Source organism: Microtus oregoni, unplaced genomic scaffold (assembly GCF_018167655.1).
Source record: "Microtus oregoni isolate MIOR12 unplaced genomic scaffold, Mior012 000034F_ref0000314, whole genome shotgun sequence".
Lineage (NCBI taxonomy): Eukaryota > Metazoa > Chordata > Mammalia > Rodentia > Cricetidae > Microtus > Microtus oregoni.
Window position 1 is genome coordinate 20,827,556 of NW_024543093.1, and position 12,102 is coordinate 20,839,657.

The 12,102-nt window shown below is 35.5% G+C and overlaps 1 protein-coding gene across 1 annotated transcript in view; it reads right to left on the reverse strand.

The window, feature by feature from the left end:
- Positions 1 to 228: 228 nt before the first annotated feature.
- Positions 229 to 12,102, reverse strand: part of LOC121466686 (zinc finger protein 431-like) — a 37,381-nt gene continuing 25,507 nt past the window's right edge. The window contains exons 2-4 of the mRNA XM_041680465.1: positions 5,119 to 5,245; positions 4,859 to 4,919; positions 229 to 3,712 (exon numbers count right to left, since the gene is read on the reverse strand). Coding sequence (XP_041536399.1) covers positions 2,050 to 3,712; positions 4,859 to 4,919; positions 5,119 to 5,245 — 1,851 coding nt within the window. The 3' untranslated portion in view covers positions 229 to 2,049. The remainder of the gene's footprint in view (positions 3,713 to 4,858; positions 4,920 to 5,118; positions 5,246 to 12,102) is intronic.

Sequence of the window (12,102 nt, forward strand, 5' to 3'; positions counted from 1 at the left end):
TGGCTACACGTGAACTCAGTGGCACTTATTTGATTTAAAAAATTATTTATATATGTGCCTCTGTGGGAGGCAGCATATGCTACAGCCCAAGTGTAGAAAAATTACAAAAATTTCTAGGAGTAATATGGATCTCCCAGAGATTTAATTCAGGTCATCAATTCTTTTAAACAGTGCTTAGCTCTCAGAAAGAACTAAAACATTCCACAAAGAAAGAAAAAGATAGCAATGTAACAATTTCATTTGCAATTTATTATTCAATTTTTCCTATTTTCATCTATCTTTTGATGGAAATATGTTTACATTCTGAAAAGACAACTAATCTTATTTCAGCATCAGCCAGAGAACACAGTGGGCAATTTCTCTGGTGTGTAAGCTTATCTTGATCACCACATGAATGGAACAAGGTAGATTTCACAAAGTTAATTTCCAATCTTCACATATGTTTCATGGCCTAAAAACCCATAATAATGTTACACACACACACACACACACGCACACTTTAAAACAATATCATTACAAATGGAAAACTGATGGGGACAACAAGATGCATGAAACTTCAAATAGTATATGAATAGAACATCAAGCAATGTTGTGAGATACACTATAGATTGCTGATTATCCCAGCTCATTACATCTCTACCAGATAGATGAAAATGCTGCCTTGGATAAACACATGAGAAATTTAATGTTTCTTATATTCTCTTCTATTAACCATTATAATATTAATATTGTTAAAATGTGTTGTATCGACAAAATAGCAAACAGTGACATTACATCATCTAACTCCTAGTTGTACTCAGGAAACTGACACATGAGGATCATGAATTTAAATACATACCTATTTACTGACATCCATGCTAGAACGAATAACAAACAACATTTTAGGGAATTTGTTTAAAAACATGAAAATTAAAACCAGGAACAACAATCCTCCACCCTTTCACAGACATATTTACTTGGAAAGCATGATCATACACTGCTTGTTATTTAAATAAAAATGATTCACTTAGGTGATGGGCATCCCATTCTATACATTGAAGAAAGAAAATAAAATTATGGATTATGGTCAAAGTATTAACTGGAATATTCTGTGAGGCTGGGTCATTTCATCCAGCAATTTGGAGGCTGTTCTGTATGCAAAACTCAGAGAAACTGCAAAACTGGTGCTCTACAACACTGGATCATTGCGGCCATCCATTTCCACTTGAGATGTTTTTTCGGGAGGTCTTCCTTGATCAAAGCTTATTTTTCTTAGCCTAAAATAAATTCACAGCCTCTCATTTTTTGTGAAAACAAAAACAAAACCTCTTCTCCGAAGTAACATATCTTTTGACTTAAATTGCAATGTCAAGACATTTTGAAAATATATAGGTTGGATTAATCCAAAAGCATTTATAATTGTCTTTTAGAAGCTGTTGTTCCTCCTTCCTCGGCAGCCAAACACTTGAAAGACAACACAATATTATACAGTATCCAGATTATCTGTGATTATGTAGCTTTTTTTTCTGTTTTAGTTTTACTTTTAATATTTGGTTTATCCAGTCAGGGTTTCGCTGTACATCTTTGGCTGTCCTGGATACCAGGCTGGCTTGAACTGAGATCCATAATAATGCTTGAAGAGACTGTTGACTCTTGTCAATTTTTTTTTTTTTTGCAGAATAAAGAATCTTGTTTAATTGAACATAAGTGTGTTGGCTATAAATCTTACCAGATACTTTACACAGATTCCAATCAGTATGAGTTTTTTTCCAATCCTCAAAGTCTAATATGTTCGAAGGCTTTAACAGACCAATTATACAAGTTTTACTCTTATACTACTACCATGACTTGCAAAACTTTGTTACACTGACTACATTTAGAGGGTTTCTTTGCAGTATGATCTTTTATGATTTTGTAACGGCTTTATCATATTACATGTGTATGTTTTCTCTCCAGAATATGTTCTTTTAGTACACAAGAGACTGATTTTACATACAAAAGTCTTTCCACATTGAGTATATTTATAGGGTTTCTCTATAGTATGTTATCATTCATACCTATGAAGAGAATTCAGTGTACAAAGGCATTTCCAAATTGAGGGCACTCAAAGAGTTTCTCTCCAGTATGTGCCCTTTTATGTATTCGGAAACTGCTTTGAGATACAAAGGCTATACCACATTGATTACATTCATAGGGTTTCTCTCCATTATGTGTTCTTTCATGCCTCTGAAGATAACAGTGCCGTGCAAAGCCTTTTGAACAATGAGTACATTTATAGGGTTTCTCTCCAGTATGTGTTCTTTTATGCCTTTGAAGATAACTATGTTCTGTAAAGGCTTTTCCACACTGAACACACTTATAGGGTTTCTCTCCAGTATGTGTTCTTTTATGTCTTTGTAGAACACTAGGATGTGCAAAGGCTTTTCCACATTGAGAACAATGATAGGGTTTCCCTCCAGTATGTATTCTGTTATGCCTATGTAGCACACTGGGATGTGAAAAAACTTTTCTACAATAATTACATTCATAGAGTTTCTCTTCAGTATGTATTCTTTCATGCCTTTGAAGATGACCATGTTGTGCAAAGGCTTTTCCACATCGAATACATACATAGGGTTTCTCTCCAGTATGTGTTCTTCTATGTTTTTGAAGACGACTTTGGCATACAAAAGCTTTACCACATTGAGAACATTCCCAAGGTTTCTCTCCAGTATGTGCTCTTTTATGTAGTCTGAAACTATTTTGACAAACAAAGGCTTTACCACATTGATTACATTCATAGGGTTTCACTCCAGTATGTGTTTTTTCATGCCTCTGAAGAGAATTTTGATGTACAAAGGCTTTTCCACATTGAGTGCATAAATAAGATTTCTCTCCAGTATGTGTTATTTTATGCATTTGAAGATATCTGTGTTGCGAAAAGGCTTTACCACATTGATTACATTCATAGGGTTTCTCTCCAGTATGTGTTCGTTTATGCATTCGGAGACTAGTTTGATATACAAAGACTTTTCCACATTGATTACATTCATAGGGTTTCTCTCCAGTATGTATTCTTTTATGCCTTTGAAGATAACTGTGTTCTGCAAAAGCTTTTCCACATTGAGTACATTCATAGGGTTTCTCTCCAGTATGTGTTCGTTTATGCATGTGGAGACTTCTTTGTACTGCAAATACTTTGCCACATTGATTACAGTCAAAAGGTTTTTCTCCCGTATGTGTTCTTTTATGCATTTGAAGAATATTAAGACGTGCAAAGGCTTTTCCACAATGAGTACATTCATAGGGTTTCTCTCCAGTATGTGTTCTTTTATGCATTTGAAGAGTACTGTGTTGTGAAAAGGCTTTACCACATTGAGTACATTCAAAGGGTTTCTCGCCAGTATGTGTTCTTTTATGTATTTGAAGATTACTGTGTTGTGAAAAGGCTTTTCCACATTGAGTACATTCATAGGGTTTCTCTCCAGTATGTGTTCTTTTATGTATTTGAAGACGACTGTATCGTGAAAAGGCTTTACCACACTGATCACATTCATGGCGTTTTGCTGCACTATGGCTTCCTTTATGTATTTGGAAACTATTATGACATTCAAAGGCATCACCATATTGAACACCTTCATAGAGCTTCTGACCACTGTGAATTCTTTCATATCTTTGAAGATAACTGTGATATGGAAAGGCTTTAACCCACTGAGTATATTCAGAAGGTTGTTCTGAATGACTTCTTTTATGCCTGCAAGGATAATTGGCACATGTAATATCTTTACAACATTCATTACAATGTTGAATCTTTATATCTGTATGAATTAATTTTACAAATTAATTAATTTGTTCTAACTATAAAGAGGTTTACCCCTTGTTTGCACTCATATTGTTCTCCTTCATTAAAGACTGTTTTGCATCTTTGAAGATGCCTGTGATGGAAAGACCCTTTATTACCTTGTTCACATTTAAGGCATCTTTTTTCTCTATGAGATTTTTCACTTATTATAACAGTACTGGAAGAATTCAGACCTTTACCCCAATTATTCAACTGTTAATTTTTTTAATATTGTAAGTCATACTACATTTGTAAAGTCTGACAGGACAAAGAGAAGTTTATACACATTCCTATTACTCATTGGACTTTTCTGCACTATGAGTTTGTTGATGCATTCCCAAAGAAGTTGGAAAAGCAATTACTTGTAAACTTGCATTATATTCAACAAGTCTACTCAACATGGGGACTACTACATATCGTCTAATTGTTTTGAGATGAAAAAAGTTACTTCTTTCCACATCCCTATGATCATATGGTTTCTATCCAGACTGACATAGAATATACCTGTTAAAGAAAGCAAAACAAAGGATTTCCACAATACATATACACAGCTTGAATCTCTGTTACTCAGAGAGAAATGGTATACTGATTAAGGTTTCTCCACAACAAACTCCCTTAACTCTTAACTCTAACTACACCTCTCACTGAACTTAGCCGTCATGACAACTATATGAGTAACCCTAGTTTCACTAGGGATTAATTGCTTATTTAAGGATTTTGGATATATACTTATCACCTATTTAATATGTCTATCTTTTGTAATAGGAGTGGTTTCAAACTAAACAGATTTGAAGTTCTACAGCATAGCTCTAATGTAGCTATGATTCAAGTAGTAAGATCTGTTAAGACATTGTTTCCTTGTCCTCCTTTTAATTGTTTTAACAATTACAAGAAAACACAGTTCACTTACTTGCCATTGAGACATGATTTTGTGAGGATTTAATAATCATTAATACACTTTAAGCTGTCCTTATTTACACTGCTGCTTTTCTTTAAAACCTCCAGATATATTAAAATATCTTCAGAGGCACATTGTATCAGCTTTCAAATAAAAATTACCTTCCATATCTTCGAGAACTTTGACAATAATCTTCAATATTATGATCTTCCCACCTGCAGCCTAAAAGACAGTAGCAAGAAATGTATTATATGTTATTGAAAATTGAACATAGGTTACTATCTTCAGTGGAACTTAGAACTATGCCTGATTTATTCATCTTATTCTTCGTCCTTCTCAATCACAAATACTGAAGAGCATTAGTAAGCAAAACACAGCTATTCCATTAATTTAAAATGTGAAGGAAATTCCACAGTATTACCTATAGCAGTGAGGTTCGTATAGGTCTCCAGCATCACATCTTTGTAGAGATTCTTCTGGGAAGGATCCAGCAGAGCCCACTCTTCCAGACTGAAGTCAATATGCACATCACTATAGGTTACTGCATCCTAAAATATGCCATAAATGTATAAAAATGGGTAATACTGACAACGTTGTAAATGTATAATCATATAATTCTGGTACTTACTAGATGTATCCTATGGCAGGCATTATAATACAATCATTAAGAGACTTTAGAAGGAAATTAAGTAGGAGATTTATCTCTATCATTCCTGAGTAGGATACTACCTGTCATGGAAAACGCTTACTAACAGACAAAGAAAGACAAGCAAACACATCAACAGTAATGAGTACACAACAAAGAAATTTTATAAACAATTACTAACTACAAGAAAGGATGGGCAAGATCAGTGTATTGGCTTATTTCTTTAATTCCAGCACTAAGAAGGCAGAGGCAGGTATATCTGCCTCTGAGTTGAATGCTATCCTAATCTATGCAATCAGTTCAAGGACAGTAAGAAGTAAATATTAAAAATCCACCTCCTGGTCTACAAAACAGCTTCAAGACAGCCAAAACTACGCAAACCTTGTCTCAGAAACAAACAAACAAAAACAAATAAAATAATTAAGCTAGTAAAATCGCTTAGCATTGAATTGTTATACCTTATGTGATTTAGTGAAACCATTAATAATGGTGATGAAGTCATGAAAGCACAAAAAGCTGACTGATCAGTTTCAACTATTACACAAAAGAAATTCAAAAAATAAAATCATCATGCTACCAAAATGGCTTAGCATGGAATAGAAATTGTTTCTGCTGTGTCTTATATGATTTACAGATAGAATTTATAACAATGCTGAAGGCATGACAGCAAAAGAAGGAAACGAGTTGATAAGTTTCAAACACAACATATTAGATACAAAGAACAAAAAAATGGATTGAGGCTAGAGACACGCAAATCCCACTTCTAATGAGTTTCATCCAGAAAGGATTCTCATACAAATGGTTCCACAAGCACTCCAAAAAGAAAGCCATCAAGGAGATAGAAATTTAGTCACTCAGTCAACTAGATTCAGAGTCATGTCACTATAGGTTCAACCATGGCTATCAATGAAGAAAATGCATTTAGTCACAACGATACTCATAGACTGCAGCAACCACTACACTGCTCAAATGTCCAAGTCTCTTTTGACACTCAAGACTGTGTTATCTTTTAAAACAAGAATAGTTATATATTTTCAATAGACAATGGCAGAGAATATTCCAAAAAAGAGGAATTGAGACATGGTAAGAAAAGATTAGTCCAAGGTAAGAATGAAACCATCAAATCCAGTAGCTCTGTGTTAGACACATCAAATGGCTAAGATGGCCCTATCCCCACAACTTTGCATATATCTTTTTCTCTTTCTTTACTTCCACTCCATATATATGGTTCTCCATAAGATGTTTCATAGCTTAAATATCTCACCATCTTATGGTCTCAAAATACAACCCAGGCATTTTTCTCACAGCATCTTGCAATGAATTCTAAGAGTCTCCTCAGTGGAGCTCAGACTCTACCAAACACCTACAAAATTGCTGAACTGAAAAAAAGAAAGAAAGAATGTATGGACTTAAATTTTGCACCTTTTTGTTTTCAGAACCAGTACAACATCGATGATACCCCCAAATTTGGCTTCTAAGTTGTGATAGACCCTGCTTTGCTTAGACCAAAGTTGCAGCAGGCTTCCTATGAAGTTGCACCTGGAGACTAGGAATTACTTTACCTAATTCTTCCATTAACTGAGGGCACAGAAAAATAAATTCTTACATTTTGGCAGCTGGCTAGGTTATCAATGTAGATGTGGTCTTCTCTATAATGGTGATGATTTCCCTGAAAATTCCTGCCGTTCTTCAGCCCTTGACTGCCACTTAGAACTACCTGTTTTTCTCTACAACCCAGAGACATTATTTATTTATGACCCAAGTGTTGCTTTTTTCCCACTGTAGTCCTGAATGAATCATAAGTAATAACCATCCAAGAGATTTAATATTTTATCTAAGAAACTAGATCTTTGCTTTAGAGAAGCTTCTCAGTTTTAACAGGTCCCATTTATTAATTATTTCTATCAGTGTCTCTGCTACTGACATTATATTTAGGAAGTGGTCTCCTGTCCCAATGCGTTCAATTGTAGTTTCTGCTTTCTCTTCTATTAGGTTCAGTGTGGTTAGTTTCATGTTGAGGTCTTTGATCCATTTGGACTTGAGTTTTGTGTGTAGCGATAAATATGGATTTATTTTGATTCTTCTACATTTGATATCCAGATATGTCAGCAGTAATTATTAAATACCAGCCTGTTTTCAGTACTGTAGCTCTGCAGTAAAGTTTGAAGCTGGGGATTGTGATGCCACCAGAAGTTTCTTTATTGTAGATGATTGTTTGTGCTACCCAGGCGTTTTGTTTTTCTATATGAAGTTGAGTACCGTTCTTTTGAGGTCTGTGAAAAATTGTGTTGGGACTTTGATGGGAGGTGCATTGAATGTGTAGATTGCTTTTGAAAAGATTGTCATTTTTCCTATGTTAGTTCTACCTACCAAAGATCATGAGAGATCTTTACATTCTGGTGTCTTCTTCAATTTCTTTCTTCAAAGATTTAAAGTTCTTGTCATACAGGACTTCCCTTCTTTGGTTAGAATTACTCTAAGACATTATTTATTATTTGTGGCTTTTGTGAAGGTTGGCATTTCTCTAATTTCTTTCTCAGCCCATTTATCACTTGTATAAAGGAGGGCTACTATTGTTTTCTTTCTTTCTTTTTTTTTTTACTTAATCTTGTATACTAGTACATTACTGAAGGTTTTTATGAGTTGTAGAAGTTCCTTTGTAGAATTTTTGGTGTCAATTATGTAAACTATCATATCATCAGCAAACAGTGAGAGTTTGACTTCTTTTCCAATTTGTATCCCTTTGATTTCCTTTTGTTGTCTTATTGCTCTAGCTAAGAATCTCAAGTACTATATTGAATAGATATGGAGAGAGTGAACAACCTTGTCTTGTTCCTGATTTCCGTGAGAAAGCTTTGAGTTTCTCTCCATTCAGCTTTTTGTAGGCTGTTGACTTGCTGTATAAAGCCTTTATTATGTTTAGGTAAAATGGGAGCATGGGAATCATAGAAGAAGATAGAAAAGGAAGGAGGAGGAAGGGAGAGGAATGGAGGAAATATTTAGATCAATTAAACATTAAAAAGAAAAATTCCCTTTACCACATAATAATCAAAACCCTAACCATGACAAAAAATAAACAACATAACAGGAATTAATCATCATTATTTCTGATATCAATAGTCATAGAAAACAAAATGGTTTGTAAATGCTTCTAATGGTCTTCCTTTTCTTTAACAAAAGAATATTAAAAGCTGCAAAGTAAAAAAAAAAATCAAGAAACATACAATAGCACACCTATGAGAATTACATTTGACTTCTCAGTAGAGATTCTAAAAGCCATCAGGGCTTGGACTCATGGGATGTAGGTTCTAAGAAACCACGGATGTCAGCACAGATTACTATACCCAGAAAATTTTCAATTCCCATAAGTGGAAAAATATGATATTTAATGATAAAGTAAAAATTAAACCGTGGTGGCGCACGCCTTTAATCCCAGCACTAGGGAGGCAGAGGCAGGCGGATCTCTGTGAGTTCGAGACCAGCCTGGTCTACAAGAGCTAGTTCCAGGACAGGCTCCAAAACCACAGAGAAACCCTGTCTCGAAAAACAAAACAAAAAAAAAATTAAACAATATCCATACATAAATCCAGTTCTACAGAAGCTATTAAAAACAAGAAGTCCAACCCAAGGAAGCTAATTACACATGTGAAAACATAGGAAATAATCAAACATCAGGAAATTCATCTTATGATGCCACAGAATATCCATAAATTCAGGCTTTTGTATTTAAATAATCAAAGATGATTCATATCAGATGCTATTATATATGTTAAACCTGAGACAGGAGACAGTGGAAACAAAGGTTTCTGGAATTGCCCTTAACAATATAGAGATTGCACCAGGTAGACAGACTCTGAGAATTCCAATTTCAAGTATTCATTGCCTCTAGTCCCTCTGCTTCCGGACTTTGAGATCATTAAACTAATTTAGTACAGAGATCCAGTGTTGTGACAAATGTTATAAAGAGAGTTACAGACCAATTTCCCTCTTGAATATAAATTCACAAATATTCAAATACTTGCCAAGGGATTCCAAGAACATCAAAAACTCATGTAAACTCATCAGTTAGGCTACATCCCAGATAGGCAGTTGGTATAGAAGGGTGTTTTGTCTATGTGTTACTTTTATTGGTTAAATAAAGAGATGGCATCGGCCTTTTGATAGGGCACCCCTTAGGTGGGCAGAGTAGACGGAACAGAATGCTGGAAAGATGACAGTGTGGCATACGCCATGCTTCTCCTGCCCAAGATGGATGCTGGTTAGACTCATGCCAGTAAGACACAGTCAAGTGGCGATACACATTAATGGAAATGGGTTAAATCAATATGTGAGAGTTAGCCAATAAGAGGCTAAAACTAATGGGCCAGACAGTTCAAATGAATACAGTTTCCGTGTAATTATTTTGGATAAAGCTAGCTGGGCGGCCGGGAGCCGGGCGGGATGAAAAGCAGCCCGTTCGCCCCTTTCACAACAGGCAGTGAAGGTTCAACATAAAAAAAAAAAGCCTAGGCAGTTTGAATGCTCACCTTACGAGACCTGGATAGAGGTGGGCAGTCCTTGGGCTTCCCACAGGTCAGGGAACCCTGATTGCTCTTCGAGCAGATGAGGGGGGGGGGGGGGGACTTGATCGGGGGAGGGGGAGGGAAATGGGAAGTGGTTGTGGGGACGAGGCAGAAATCCTTAATAAATAAATAAATTAAAAAAAAAAACAGTAAATGCAATCCACCATAAAAATAAATTGAAAAAAAATAGAACACAGTGTCATCCCATTACATGTACAAGATGTCTTTGACAAAATCAAACATTATAAAAGTCTTGCAGTTTAGGGATACGAGGTACATACATACACATAATAAAGAAAATTTACAGCAAAACTATAGCCAACATTAAACTAAATGTAGAGAAACTCCAAGTAAGTCCAATAAAATCTGGGACAAGGCAAGGCTATGACCTCTCTATATCTACTCAATATAGTACTTCAAGTTCTAATTAGAACAATAAAAGAAATTAAGGACACCAATGGGATATAACTTGGAAACAAAGAAGTCAAAGTCTTTTTATTTGTAAATGGTATGATAGATACGTAAGTTACCCTAAAAATTGGACAAAGGAACTACAATTGATAAAACACTTTCAGCAAAGTAGCTGGATATAAGAGTAACTAAAAAATATCAGAAGCCCTCCTATAAATAATAAACTGAGAAAGAAATAAGGGAAAAACACCATTCATAATAGCCTCAAATATATGTTCCAGTAACTATAATAAAACAAGTGAAATAACTTGAGTGATAATTGAAAGACCTGGATAAACAGCAGGAAAAAATAGAGCCAAAAATCTAAGCAGGGAGAGAAGAATCAGAAATCTAGGATTAGCCGGTTCAGTTTCAGGAACTAGCTGAAGATAAAGTTAGATGGTAATCTTGAGAAACAGGGAGTTGCCCCCTTGTGATCATCACTGGTATTTTCAGAATTTTCTGTGATGCCCTCCCTGCCCCTTTCAGATTACTGGGCTGTGGTTTCTTCCTTTAAAAACCCCTTCTCCGTTACTCGGGATCGAACTCCTCTCCTGCGTGGGTTATGAGTCTTGGCCCCAGTGCACTTTCCTGTCCTGTCAAATAAACCTTGTGTGATTTCAGCAAGGACAGTCTCTCGTGAGTTACTGGGGGGGGGGGGGGGTGTTATCTCGAGACTTGAGTGAGAGTCTCCCCACACCAGGGGTCTTTCAATAATAACTTAAAAAAATTAAAGAAAGAAATTAAAGAAGATAACAGAGAGATGGAAAGATGTGTTAAGCTCAAGGATCAGTAGGATTAACACAGTAGGATTACCCATCCTACTAAAAGCAATCTATAAATTCAGCACAGTCCCCATGGAAATTCCAACACAAGTGCTTAAAGACAATGAAAGGGCAGTTTGCCACTTTATGTAGCAAAAAAACATGATAGCTGGAATAATCCTGAACAATAAGAGAATATCATGGCACCAGGCAGTGGTGGTGAAGACCTTTAATTCCAGAAGTCTGGAGATGGAGGCAGGTTGATCTCTGTGAGACCAAGGCCAGCACGGTTCTCAAGCACTAGTTACAGGATAGTGAGGACTGTTACACAGAGAAACAGTAGCTAGAGAAAAAAAAAAAAAAGGCATGTCATTAGTAGTAAAGCACACTTGTTGAACATTGGAATCAAGTTAAAGACCAGACATAAATCCTGGATGCTTGATTTCTGCAAAGGAAATTCAGAAATACAAAATGGAAAAAAAAGAAAGCACCTTTAACAAATGGTGTCTACTAACCTGAATTTTTGAATGTAGCATAATTCAAATAGATTCACATTCATCATCCTGCACAAAACTCATATCTAAGTGGGTCAAAGACCCCCATCATAAAACCAGACACACGGAAACAGGTACAAGACCAAGTGTGGAAAACTTTGAATGCACTGGCACAGGAGACGGTGTTCTCAACACAATATCAACAGTGGAAGCACTATGATGAACAATTAATAAATGGTATCTCATGAAACTGTAAAGCTTCTGTAAGACAAAGGGACATAGTCAATCAGACAGAAAAGCAGCTTAAGGAATGGGGCAAGATTTTAAAAACTCCACATCCAATAGATGACAAATAGCCAAAATAAGTAAAGAACTCAAAAAATTAGATGTTGTATGCTGTAGACTAATCCTCTATACCATGAATAAGTAAGGTCAGAAGTTATGGTCTTTGACGATTCATTTTTTGAAAAAGTTTGGCATAATATCCAT